The 14,696-nt window shown below is 37.4% G+C and overlaps 1 protein-coding gene across 1 annotated transcript; it reads left to right on the forward strand.

Moving 5' to 3' along the window:
• The first annotated feature begins 1,459 nt into the window (after nt 1-1,459).
• kmt5aa (lysine methyltransferase 5Aa) lies at nt 1,460-14,475 on the forward strand. The gene is made up of 7 exons (XM_041810563.1): nt 1,460-1,715; nt 5,711-5,861; nt 5,949-6,234; nt 6,328-6,415; nt 7,717-7,776; nt 8,065-8,255; nt 8,495-14,475. Exons 1-7 carry the CDS (start codon nt 1,707-1,709, stop codon nt 8,703-8,705), a joined length of 996 nt encoding a protein of 331 aa, XP_041666497.1. The 5' UTR covers nt 1,460-1,706; the 3' UTR covers nt 8,706-14,475.
• Nucleotides 14,476-14,696: the final 221 nt, after the last annotated feature.

Genomic DNA, 14,696 nt, shown 5'->3' on the forward strand with positions numbered 1-14,696 from the left:
GTAGACACATCAAATATCTACAGCAGTATGTTGAAAAACCCTTTGACAGTGTATTATTTTTCCTATTCTAATATACAATATTTGTTAATCTGGCTCAGTAATCTTAGTTGCTCCAAAAATATTGACTTGGTAAATAACAGTTTCCAAGTCTTGCTGTATATTATGAATTGGTCTGAGTCTTTGGGGTCTTTCTTTCTTTCTTTTTTTTTTTTTTTTTTTTTTTTTTGGTGTGTTGTAGTTTTTGCAGATTTGCAAAAAGGTCTTCTATGCACCATGGTTTTACAAAGTAATTCTAAGCACTGAATACCACGTGTGCAGGGAAAGTTAAGTTGTGTTTGATGTTTTATATTTAAACCAGTAAACTGTTTTAGTTAACTGAAGTACAGTGCTGAACACATGAAAAGTACAAAGGTCAAGTGAAGTTTCATTCAGTATCCTGTCTCTTTGAGGTTTAATCAGGGTGACTGCGCAAACGGAAATAAAATGCTGGTTTTCTTACAATACTTTAATGCAGCGATGACTATATCAAAGTAATGCAGTCATTGTGGGCTTGTCAATAAGGACATGTCAAAATATTTTCTGCAAATTGTGAACAGGAAGATAATTCAACTATAAGTCATTCTGAATGTTCTTTTGAGAGTTTTATAGTCGTTTTCACATATTGTATTAGCTGTAAAATACAGGGCTTGATTTAACACTTTTATAGTGTTTATGTTGATCCGCATTACATTGATAGTGTTTAATATTTTGTAGTTTGACAGTGCTGCATTAACATTTGAATATCTATGGCAATGTGGGTCTTCTCTAGCAAGAACAAAGCAGGGAGTCTACAACAAACAACGCAATGCACACTGAAGAGTACACCCAAGGGTCCTTTAAGAGCACCTAAGGTAATAGATGGCAACCCTAACTCAGTGAGTAACTTCACTTATGGTGCAAAACAATAACAATCCAACAGAAATTTGACCAAAAGAACTTCAGAATAGAGCGTTGTACAACAGGCAACATCCAGGCACAACTAAACAGACATAAAATATGTGGGATGTGATATGGAATCGTTCTCTTGCTATAGTGTGCTACTGTGTAGTCAAAGACGCGGGAAAAGTACAATATCATTGCACGCTGGTTAATGCTTTTTTAAGTAGAAATAAAAGTACTGATTTCAAAATGTACCAAAACAAATTCAAGTACCCAAAATACTACTGAAATACAGTGATTTGAGTAAATGTAGTTATTTTCCACCCCTGCCTATACTACACTACTTTCTATGCATTTTCCTAATTTTACTAAAGTGTTTTTAAATTGTACTTTTCCACGCTTATGTTTCCTTGTTAAAATATGAGAAACCATTCTCACAGTTTGGTAAATGATTACTCACTGTGACTAAATTTTGAGAGGGCGGTTGACAACATCCTCTCACTACCGGCCAGCAGAGGGCGCCATTGCTTCGTCTTCTCGCCCACCATTATAACATGGAGAAAAACATGGCGGACAGGATCAGTGGAGGCTGCATCGGCTGAGCTGCTGGCAGTTTAAAAACAACAGCGGGGGCAGAAAGCCACCGTGGAGGGAGGCCACCGTGCAGGCTGGAGACTACTTTACGATTAGGTATAGGTTTAATCGTGACCTGCTGTAAAAGTTCATTTATTATTTTCCTTGAAACGAGAAGACAGAACCGCACGAGGAGCCACGAAAACAAGTCGGACATGAACGGGGTAAGTTTGACTGTTAGGACATCACTAAACCCAGGATTACAAAAGACAGAATAAGTGGATAACATCTTTATTTGACTATGATTCTTCTTAGTCAGAGAGTTAAAAAGCAACAGTGCAACTCTGTGGTATTTTCTACTGTTATTTTGTGTAGTTAGAGTAAACCAGAGCCCTATTGTTGAAGAGTGCTAACATTAGCTTGTTTCATGTGTCTGCTAGCTGAATACATAACTGTGTTTTGGTTATGAAATATCAAAAGGAACAGACTGATACGCCGTTTAAAAGTAGTTGTACAGCATACGAGCTGCTCGTGATACATGTTTTAATTGGAGTGGTTTTGACTTGTAGGTAAAGGGCTAGAAAAGGCCTGTTTGTGTGTGGTTTAAAGGGACTGTGTGGTTGTGGGTGTGGATCCAGCATGCTCCCTCCTCAGGGCCCCACCCACAACAATGCTACTGTAAACTAACCAAGTTAACTATCGGTGGATTAATATTGGCCAGGGTTAAGAGGTCGGTGGATAAATCAATTTCGACGTATATATTTATAAATGCGACTTAGTTTTAGGGGGTTTTTGCTTGTCATTAGAGATGAGACGTCACAGTACAATATGTACTAAGGAACTGGGCTGGACTAAACGACTTCATCACGAATTTCCACAGTTTTCTAAGTCTTAATAAGAATGGATTGAATTGATATCAGCTAATATGATCGTTTATATTAGTTCAACAACATCAAAACTGTAAAATCTGCATAAAATCTTCAGAAATTTAACTAATACTTAATAACTTTGAAGTTGCAGGTCAAGAAAGTAAAGCATTGTTTTCTTTACAAAATAGTCACAATGTCTTTGTATCATCTTGAGGAATTTTATTATTTTGTATTTTTTAAGCTAAAAAATGACACTTGGCACTCCCCCAAAATCATAGCCTATTGTTATTGTGATTTAATAAAGGGTTGTTAAATCTGTACTTGATAGGGATGCACAGATGCATCGGTTCAACATCGGTATGAGCCCTTTTGAGAAACATGGGGCATCAGGAAATAAAGAAGGAATGAGCAGATATCAGTTGCAGATGTTTATCTGATATGCTCTAATAATATAATGCTGGCATTTAGCAGCCCTAACTGTTGACTTGAAGAGCAGCTTTATTATTGGGCAGAAGATGTGACTTGTTGGAAATAACTTTGATCTGTTTTCACGGTCAACCATTAGACAGAATATTGCCAGTCAAGTGCTTTACCGCAAGGTGTTTAAAACACACTTTATACGAGCATTTTCCACCGTGCTTGTGCAAACACAGCGAGCAGAGTGCACCCCTGCAGGCACTTTGTTTAACCCTGTGACAACTGTTTGAGTCTAAAGAAAAAAATGACATTGATTACACGGCTGCTGGAAGTGATTTATAGCTGAAGCATTGTTTCTGAGTTACATCTGGATCAAATGATCATCCATCTCTTTTTTTTCCTCTCTCTTCCTCTCTATCCCTCATCCTAAAGAGAAAATATGAAAATAATAATCCCCAGCTATTATAATGCCGTATAAAGGATGTGTAGTAATGTATGTGGGCTGCCTGTCAAATAAAAACTGTTCTTAATTATACTTATTTCCATGCACAACATTAGCGAGTCTCATACTGCCACAGGTTCACTCAACTAAAAGCTTATTCAAAGTTACAGACAACTTCATAGCCTAGGCTGGCCACACACTAGACGATTTTTTTAATCTGAAACGATTTTAAAACCGTGGGAGACCACAGACTTAGGAACAATTTCCAAAGATTTTTCATCTTTAATCCTCTGAACATACACACTAGTTGACTCAGCCAGATTGTCAGATCACTGGAGACCACACACCTTCCGACCTGCCTACGACCTGCCTACGAACACGGATGTCTGTTGATACCATCTTGCTGTCTCTCCACAACAGAGTGTCCTGGCATGCGTTACAGGTGCAGTAACAATCATAAAACAAGGGAAAGACTCAGGACGAAATCCCGGCTGGAATTAAGGTACCGTTGTGTTTATGGTTGTGAGCGGTGAAAGTACGTATGATCATCTGGTGACGCTACCCGGTGTGCTCGCTCTCATTGGTTGTTGTGGGTACTCTGTCAGCGGCACTACGACCCAGAATCGTAAATATCAAACATGTTTGATATTTACGATTCTGGGTTTGGGAGGCTACGCATTTTGGAGCAGTAAATTAATTGTGTTGACACCACACACATGCAGACTACTCAGACAAATAATCGTTTGTGACGAGGCTCCAGTCAGTATACACCCCGACGATCTTCGGGGGAATCAAATCTTGCCCCAAATCAGGCTTAAAGTCCTGTAGTGTGTGGCTGGCCTAAAATAACTAACAAGCACCCATTAGCACAATCACATTTCACATAAAAAAGAGATTAAGATTTAAATGTTTTTAAAAACTGTTGATGGTTTGACTCTGCTACTGCAGCATACAGCATCTTTGGATAATGATAGCCTAAACCTCACCATCTCTCATCGCTGATCTACACAGAAAGAAGAATTAACATGTTTTTTTTAACTCACATTACACCATGCGGTGCAAGTTCAACAGTTTGACTTCAGAGAGGACCAGAACGCAGTGCCTTTGCTGTGCCAGGCCATGTGGTACGAGTATATATGTGCCGATACATATGCGCACATTAGTTGTTTTTTACATATTGGCCCGAAATCAATGGCAGGATTTAATTTATCACGCTTAAACGGGACATGTTGTGCAAAATCACTTTTTCAGGCTTTTCTAACAAAAAATTGTGCCCCTGACCTGCCCACAATCCCCTCAAGTACCCCCTCACCTTATTTCTCCACCTTTCAGAAAATGTGTGCTGAAACAAGCTGGCGGTGCTAACTCCCCTCATGATGTCATGTGGGGAGTTGGCGCTGCCCCCCAGGTTCGGTTGGCCCTCCCCGTTTGGAAGAAAGTTCCACCCTCCTCTCCCGATCCTCCTCTCTGCTGTCAGCTGAGATTTTCACAACCGAGGCATCTCTCGTACTTGTCATTTTACATTAATGGCTTGATTTTAGTTTGCCTGTTTAAATGAAGAAATCAATGCGATACACTTCTGCGTCTGTTTTTCAGGAATAAAATTAGAAATATATCAGGTAAAAGCCTGACAGCTCCTTGGAGGAACTTTTGGTTTCTGTTGATTTTGGCGCCCCCTCTGGACAAACCAGGTTGCCTTGTCTCTTTCTCTGGTCTTGTGCACACTGTGAAGAAAGGGGTTTCTGACAAAATGTCACATCTCATTGTGCTGTAAGAAATCAGGAAAAACATAAAAATGCACTGTCTTCTGGATGCTGAAAATGTGTCTTGACACAGTTATGTGAGGAAGTCATGGCATTAATGATAATTTTATAAAAAATGGCGGTCTTCTACCTGATAGTATTGTTTACTTTTTCAGCTAATACAGTGGCATCAGCTCAGTATTGATTTCAGTCTTTTACGTAACCAGTTTAAAACTCCTCACAGGAGCTTCAAAGAGCAGTGTCCCTCTAGTTTTAGCTTTATTGGCCACTATATTCCATTTGCCCTTCTCTTGGGTAAAACAAGTGTTTTAATACTATTTTGATATGCTTGTATTACCTTTAATATTTGCTGATTAACTATTATCTTCCAATGAATTCTGGCTGATTTCCCAACTAATAAAAGCATCATTTTCCAAAAGCAGTGAGGTTCTTTTGTTGAGGAAGGCCATCATATGTTGGGCATATAAAATATGTTATGATTTAAGATATGTGGAAAATGGAGAAAGCACACTTCAGTGTTTTTTGGTGTTGCATTTGTTGTTTCTCTTTATTTAGTCATGTTGTCATCCTAAACTTGCAGCTTTTACTCATAGCATGCAGGATGAGTTGACAACCCTCCTCCCTCCCACTCACTGAGGATAAAAGCCTTGCTGGTGGTAAAGGAAGCTATATTTGAATCTCCAGTAAGGCTCCTCTGACTTTGGGAACATTTATTCTTTTATTCACAGGAGATTGTCCGCAGTAGTCACTCAATCAGTGTCCTCAGCTGTTCAAAGTCCATATCTCCAGTTCACGATGAAAACACGATCAAGCTGACACAGGAAGGACGGTGCTCGCCGATATGCTGCCAGCAAACTGATGCTCAGAGGCCAGGAGAGGGTGAGTGTCTCCTCCAACAGCTTGCAGTATTTATTTCTGTGTTTGTAGATAAAATCTTTTCATTCCACATTTCCTCTTTTCCTCCAGGCCAGGGAACAAACATCGTCAACCTCTCACCAAAAGACTCGCCGACAGATTTCCCAGAGATGGAGAGTAGCTACAGCCAGTGTTCTCCCTGCTGGTCAGATGGACAGACGCCTCTGCAGCTTCACCAACCTCAGCCCTGCCTCCGCTCCTCCACGGATCTCCCCCTGACTCTCAGTAACAGCCTTTCTCCCCCTCCCCTCCACGCCAACAACAGCAGCCCCATCCACAGCCTCCCCAGAAGAGGGCTCCGCCTCAAGGTTAAAGGAAAGAAATCCACACTAAGAATGTACGCAGAAACCTACTTCTTAATTCCCTTCTTAATCCATACAGCAGTTGTTTTTTTCTTATGTAGTTACTTTGTCCTTTTCTACGTTTCCAGCACTGGGGGGAAAAACTCCCAAAACCGAAAAGTTACTGACTACTATCCAATACGACGAAGCTCGAGAAAAAGTAAAACAGAGCTGAAGGTAAGAGGAGTCTACATCTTTAATTGTTACTGGTTTGTTTTAATCCCAAATCTAGATGCATTTATCGCTAAAAATAAGAGATTTTTTTCAATACCATTTTATCCTTCCTGATACCGATACCAAAGTGTTGGCTATCGGCCGAAACCAAGTACCGGTACTGATCCGATACAGGTGTGAACTTTCTGGACCGACTGTGCAGACTAGCAAATTATTTTAGACCTGTATTTGGCTCAGAACATGGCTCAACCAATAGAATCATAATGTACAGCATCTCTGATCTCTGATTTGATCTGAAAATAAACTGCTCTGACGTGAGCAGCATCGTCTCACCATTCAAATATACCGAAAATCTGCTGTAAAAGAAGAAATTCTTATTCAACACTGAAAAATTTGGGTTTTTGTCAACTAAAACTCGCCTAATGCTGTAGGGGTTAGAAATTACTAGAATGTGACTAAAACTAATGAGCCCTATTTCCTTGGTAAGGATTTCAACCACACCTTTCTCGCCCTGTTCCCCTACACCACTGATCATCAACTGGAGGCCCGGGGGCCACATCAGACTCCACACAGCTTCCTATCTGGCCCCCAGGAGCTCAATTAATTTCAGAAAATGTGCTGAGAAGGGAAAATATTGCTGTATTCAGGAAATCTTTTCTTTATTTATCCATTTGAATCCCTACAGATATTTAAGTAACTAAAAACAAGTGAGGTTGAAAGATTTTTTTAAAAATTGGCTTGATGTTCAGTTTTACAACAATCCAACTATTATTTACCATTATGAGCAAAGAAGATGCATGACAAACATATACTGTTAAGTCCATCCTTGATTGAAGCTGCAGATTTCTGTGTAAATTAAACAATTCAGGGGGCTGAGTTTCTTTTTTACTGCCTGAGAATCAAAACAAAAGACCTATTTCCTTCTTGTGTTTTTCACCAATCACGATGCAACATTTTCACATATAAATACATGGCAGCCCCAGAAATATTGGCTTAAATACCTCAATCGCCCCCTTGTGGCTGGCTTCAGTATAGGTAATAGGGACTGAGTTCTCTGCTAAAGACTAAAAATAAGGTACATTTAAAAGAAAATATAACTATTTAAACTGAATTTTTTTCTTTAATTGAGGTCATTTAACGGCCCACCCCCCACAGTATCTACATAGAAACAAGTTGGCCCTTGTACAAATGTAGTTGATGACCCCTCCCCTACACCTTTTAGTCGAAAACGGGTGTTTGAAACCTTCTCCACTTTGCCTTATGTTCAGCACAATGTGGTTCACTGATGCTGCTTTTGTCACCAGTGTGAAGAAAAGAAGCTCTTAGACGAACTCATCACAAAGGGAATAGAAGAAGGAATGGAGGTAAGTTTCTGTTTCCATCTCAAGGGAATCAAGAACACTTGCAGCTTTTGACACAGTCAAGGTCTCTAAGAAAAGAACACCTTCTCTTTGCAGCTCTTTGTCTTGTTTCTTACTCTCAGACGATTACATTTCCACATTGCAATTTTAAAAAGTTTAAATTGCACTTGATTAAAAACAGTATTTCTCTGAAATGGACCCTGCCAATTGAAACCTGCTCTGTTATTCATAGTATTTAAGTTTTCAAGCTGTTTGTCATGATAAAAACCTTGTATTCAAACTTTCCAATAGGTGCAGCATATAGAAGGAAAGGGGAGAGGAGTGTTTGCGACACGGTGTTTCCAGAAAGGCGAGTACGTGGTTGAGTATCACGGAGACCTGCTGCAGATCACCGACGCCAAGAAGAGGGAGACCGAGTACGCTCAAAACCCTGCAACAGGCTGCTACATGTACTACTTCCAGTACCTTTGCAAAACTTACTGGTAAGATAAACTAAGTCCTTTTCATTTTTTTGACATATTTTTTAACATCTTATATGAAATATGTTTGCATGTAATATACAGTATTGATAATAAATGACAGTATTAGAAAGAATTCTCACATCTTCTTCTTCAGTTAAGTAGGTAAGATTTTGCTAATTTATATTACTTTGTAAGACTTGACTAGATTAAACATATGTAGATATAAAGTCTTACATTAGCCTTTGTTTATATTTCTACAGTGTGGATGCCACTAAAGAGACTGGTCGAATGGGCAGGTTGATAAACCACAGTAAAAATGGAAATTGCCAAACCAAACTCCACGACATCAACGGCGTCCCCCACCTTATCCTCGTCGCTTCTCGAAACATCGACGAGGGGGAAGAGCTTCTGTACGACTACGGAGACCGCAGTAAAGCCTCCATCGCAGCCCACCCATGGCTCAAATATTGATCCAGGCCTTCTCCTTTAAAACAAAAGAAGAAAAAGGGAAACGTACAGTAACACTCATGTTTCTCTTCAACTAGTGTACAAATGCCTTAGAAACAGAATGTGTACCCTTTTTGTTTTAGTATTGAGGAAATAGGAGGGGGGAGGGGTACTTATGACATTTTGATTGAGGTCAAATAACCTCAGTACTTTTTATTTATGAGTCTATAAAACCTTCTGGTTGTTTTGCAGCACATTTATTTTGTACATTTTGTATTAGAGCAATGCTTCTACAGCATGCAGGTGGTAGTTAACGCTCTGCATTTTTTATACTGCTTTTTCTTAATTAGTAGTTAGCAATACTTGTATTTAAGGCCCCAGAAACTTGTGTTTGGGTGCGAGAAAAGTATGAGATAGAAATTACAAAATCATTTTAAAAATCACACTCTGTTCAAGTGGAGTTTAATTTCAGACATCAGGACATCATTGGTGGGAGTGTAAAAGTGCACCAAACTCATGGTTAGTTTTGCATTTTGGGGTCTGAATAACAAAAACAATGACTTTGTGTTGAATAATTTAACTTCTACTCGTAAAATAATGAATATGAAACAAATACTTGAAGGAATACCATACATAGGAATACACCAGAAAAGAGTTTTATGATATTTTCATGCTTTCTTTTAGTTTATTTAAAGATATATTGTAGTTTTAACTAAGTTAATAATCATATGAAGTATCATGTAGTTAATGGTTGTGTAATTCAAGTTTTCCTGAAGCGCATACAGGTTTTTGTTGCTTTTTCTTACGCATGCTTTGGTACATATACAAATCTGCAAAAATTGATCAGAAAGTTGTCTACACTCACAAGTTATTTTGATAGCTGTTTTGAGTACTTTCTTTACGTTTACATTAGAAGCTGAGCTTTAGGAATCTTTTACCATCATTTTTTATTATTTTCTGACATTTAATTGACCAAAAAATTATTTATTTAAGAAATATTGAAGATATTCATTAAGAAAGTAAGGGATAATTGACATTACATAGAGTTGCGTGTAAGGTAAATATCTTCTTTTTTGGGGGACTCAGAGAGGCTTTTAGAGTAGATTTTCAGACCAAAACAAATGCTTTAATCCCTCTCGAGACTTCCCCTTTCACTACTTCTGCAAGCCTGTAACTCTCTGAGAGAGAAAGTAATAGAAAGGGCTGAAAAATATTTAACAAGACAAGTCTAGACAAGTTTAGACAGTCTGGCTGCAGACCGTACATCTCTGACGGTGAGTCTCACAGAGTGTTCTTGTGAGATTCTGCCTCTGTCAAAGTCTGGCAGTTACATTCAGGAAATAGCCACATTGCAAACATTACAGACTAAGCAACATTTCATAAATACATCTGGAAAAACAATCAGTCAGATTTCTAACTGGGATTAAATTATGTATCAACCCGTTTGAGAAGTAGTTACACAAATGTTGGCTCCCTTTACCTTGGTAGCTTAAGCTAACCAGTTAACTTTGCTAAGTTAGCTTTAGCAAAGTGAACTTAAGAAAATTTAGCTAAAGCTAACAAGGCTACGTAGATAATGTAACGATATAGCTTACGTAGCTTTGTGAGCTTAGCTTTGCTTACATTAGCTATGTAGCTACATTATCTACATAGCAATCAGAGACACATTTGCTGCATTAGAATGTCTTCATGGAGGACATCTTTTTCCTGTAAGTAAACTGTTTACTCGGCTTTATTAAACATACTTTAATCAGGATTTGCAGGTCAGGTTTTTAACTTTAACTCTCAGTATCCTAGCTGTTACCTTAAATGGAAGTTTAATCGGATTTTATTTCCACAGTTATAGTGTTTATTTCCATTCTGACAAGAGACGACGTCTCGGATAAACAGTCTTTGAGAGTGGCCGTCAGAGATTTACCTCTCAACATTTTTGAGCTTCGAAGCAAAACACGAACCAGCTGAAGGAAGTGCTGTCTTTTCAGTGTGAACACAGAGCTGAGAACAACAAACTCAGAGGGAGTTTTACTTTTCTCTTTTTCAGGAGGGCTTTTTTACAGTATATTTACAAAGGGTATATAATATTTTTTAATAAAAAAGCATTCAGAATATCCAATAGTATGCCTTTAAAGTCCTGTTAAGGTCATTTAGATACAAATTATTGCCACTATATCACTGCACTTTGTTAATATATTTATTTATCTAGCTGTTGTTAACCTACAGACTCTGTGGGAAACCTTCACTTATATCCTTACTGGTAAAAATGGCTAATACAGTGCTCACTTTACACCATTTATGCTTAAATAATCAGAGCACTAAACCGAACAAACAATAGCATCCTGGTCTTTTCCATTTTCCAGCCTTGATATCTAAACTTAAACGGCATGTGCTCACTTATATATTCAGTGTATTCATAAACACATGGGAATCCCAAAACATAAAACTATCCTATTTAAATGTGCGTTTTGTGTTCGACCACTAAGAAATCAGGGTGTTGTGGTGCAGACAGGAGCTGGGGTATCAAACAGAAACGGGTTCGGTGAACTTTTACACTCCTGCTCTTTCTAAGGATTTTTGCAGGTTTTATACACAAATGTTCTTCTTGTTTTCACGGTTGTCACATTTTCTCAATCAGATATTCTATGTTAAAGTATTGAACTGCCAACAGGTCATTTTTTTCAAACTTTATTTATTAATACTTTTAAAGTCTCCTGGGTGTTTTGCATGAACTGTAGCCAGAAGGTCAATTTAACCCTGTGTTTATTTTATTCACTTTAATTTGGGTTTGATTTGTCCTGAAGATTCAAAAGACACATGATTATTTTTCTTTAAGGGTATGGGTGATCTGAATTTTCTTCATTATTTTTTCTGTAATGAATCACAGTAGCGCTCCCAAATCACACTACTTTGGTGAAATCACTGCTACACTAAATTAAAGCAACAATGGACTAAAACTCAATCAATAAAACTCAGTTTTAGAGCATAAGATTTACGATATTCCATATTTTTCTTGCAAACAAATCTTATTAGAATACAACATGTTCGACTGTTTTCGATACTGTACGACTGTCTGTGACTCTCAGCAACAAGCTAACCCTAACCCTATTGAAGGCTTGAATCCCTAACAACACTTTTGAATAACTTAAGGAGGTTAACTTATTTCACTCACTGTAATTTTATAACAGTAGATATTATACAAAGAAAGTCAGGTAGCAAAATTAAAAGTCTTACTAGTACACATGCAATGATTCAACATTTGTTCTAATATTTTTTAGTAGTACAGCACTCTCTTTATCACTCAGTTCTTTTGTATTGTCAGTATTATCTTAATTATAATCAATCTTTTTAAATAAGTTACACAATTTTGAAGCTGTGCATTAAAGGAACAGTTCGATGTTTTGGGAGTTTGTACCCCTTGTTTTACTTTAGCTTAGCTTAAGATAAAGACTGAAAATGAGGGGAAACAGCTAGCCTAGCACACCACAAAAGCACCAAAAGAATCTGGGTACCAACTCAAGAAGATCCACAGGTGCATCTAAAAAAATAAGGATATTATTAAATTTTTTTTTTTTTCCTGTGACTTAATCCAAAAAGCAAAACTTCCATAAAATCCTGATGATTACAGCAATTTAAAAAAAAATACTATCTCAAATATTGGAATATCATCAGTCAGTGTTGACCAGCTAGAAAATTATGCTCATTTATGCACTCAATAATTCATTGGAGCTCCTTTTTCCACAAATTACTGCAGCGATATGATGACGGCGATCAGTCACTGGCACTGCTTGGATGTTATGAAGACCAGGTTGCTCTGTTAGAAGCTTTCAGCTCAGCTGTATTGTTGAGTCTGGCGTCTCTCATCTTCCTCCTTACATTTTTCCAGAGATTCTCTACAAGGTTCAGGCCAGACCAGTCAGCTGGAAAATCAAACAGTCATACCACGGTCAGTGAACCTGTTTCTGGTAGTTTTGGCTTCACTATGGGCAGGTGCCGAGTCCTGCTGGAAAAGGAAATCAGCATCTCCATAAAGCTTCTCAGCAGATGGAAGGGCTCTAAAATCTTCTGTTAGGCAGCTGATATGCTTTGATTCAGAATCTAAGAACAGCCTACCCTTTCAGCAGCGACCTTATGTGGCTTACCTTCCTTGAGGAGGGCGTCAGTGATTGTCCTCTGGACATTTGTCAAGTCAACGGTCTTCCCCACGATTGTGGTTGTGTGAACGGAACCAGAGTGAGAGACTGAAGGCTCAGGAAACCTTTGCAAATATTCTAATATTTTGAGATAGTGGGTTTTAGATTTTCATGAGCTGTGAGCCATAATCATCAAAATTAAAACAAAAATGTTTTGGAATATTTCACTTTGTATAATATGAATCTAGAATATGTGGGAGTTTAACTTTCTAAAGTAAATCAAAGGGAGAAATGAACCTTTACATGATGTTATTACTTGCTTGGGATGCACCTGTATGTCTGTCATAAATCCAGTATGAAGATTAATTCCCTCTGTTGCACTCCAAAATTTCTGTGCAGAATCGGAGTACTTATGAATTAAAAATGACAGCAGAGGGTTTGATTCAGGTTGGATTTCTGTAACAAAAATGCAAGCCAACTTCTGAGTAGTTTAAAAAATTTAACATTTGTGCAGTAACACTGAGACTGAACTCTACAAATGCACAGAAATTTATTATTTTTTAAAATCCAGTCTGTTAATATTTTCAAATCCACTTTAGCCGTTATCAATATTGATTCACAAATTTAGTTTAGCCTTAAAACTTATTCATTTAAACAAAGTTTGAAGTTTAGTGAACAAGAGTACACCTTAAAGTTTCAGAAATGAGGATGAACAAATAAAAAGACTTCAGTTAGCCGTTTCCCTCTTTAACAGTCTTTATAATTATAAATTCAACTGACAGACTGGAACATGTGATTTATGTGATATAAATTTACCTTCTCATACTGTTTCATCAATCCCTCTTATTTAGACTTATTTTAACATTTGTCATATTTAAGTGTTCAGATATTAAAGAGCCACCCAGTCTTAAGGTTTCAAAAATATTTAGTATGTTATTGAAATCATTAAAATTATTTATCAGTGTTGATAAGAAGTGAAAATATTCCTGAAATCCAAAGTGTGTTTTTCTCCACATTCCCCAGGCTCCTCTTACTGTAGCATTAATCCACACATGTGAAAAGTTCTCAATATAAAGGGTTACTGAAGTCTTCAGAACTAATGCAATAATAGCTGAGGGGCAGAACTGACCTGTTGGCCATTTTAGAAAAAATTGGTCCTTGCTGTTGTAGCGTTGAATAAATCTTAATGCTGGGGTTTAGTCATTGATGAATAAAGATGTGATATGCAAGAAACACAAGTGAGAATCTTGTTTGTTCTTGGATAAAATATTTTGGAACACAATTTCTTTGTTCTTAAATCACGATCATATGGATTTTACATTTTCTGACCAAAGCTAAGATAATATTTCTAGAGCAGTGGTTCTCAGCTGGCTGGCATAAGGACCAACCACCACCATCATGACCCAAATTCTTCCAGTTGTTCAACCACTTAGATGTAGTTCATAAAAATTGTTACATTTTGGCAATTTCTCAAGAAATTTCCTATTTATTGTGGGAAAACCAGCTTTTTCTTCCACAAAAGGAGATGGATGTGTTGTATCTTGAGAAAACTGAAATGTTCTTGTCATCACAAGAAAAAACATAAATAATATTTTCATTCACTTAGGGCTAGGGCTGGGAAATTATAGTTAAAATATTTCTCTAACTTGAAATGTGTCAAAATACCGGTTTAATAAATCATTTTTGCAGCAGCAGCAGTGATTTTATGCACTTTATGCAAACATTCAAGTGTCATTTTTTATAATGGTTTACAAAAATCCTCCTTTTTGTGTTTTATGTATTTTTTTCTTAATCAAAATTAGTGACATAAAGATGCTAATGTTCTTAAACAAAGCAAATGATGACAAAAATAGTTAGCTCATTCTTAATAAAACTGATGAAGTCTAGC

The sequence above is a fragment of the Cheilinus undulatus genome, linkage group 17 (assembly GCF_018320785.1).
Source record: "Cheilinus undulatus linkage group 17, ASM1832078v1, whole genome shotgun sequence".
Taxonomy (NCBI): domain Eukaryota; kingdom Metazoa; phylum Chordata; class Actinopteri; order Labriformes; family Labridae; genus Cheilinus; species Cheilinus undulatus.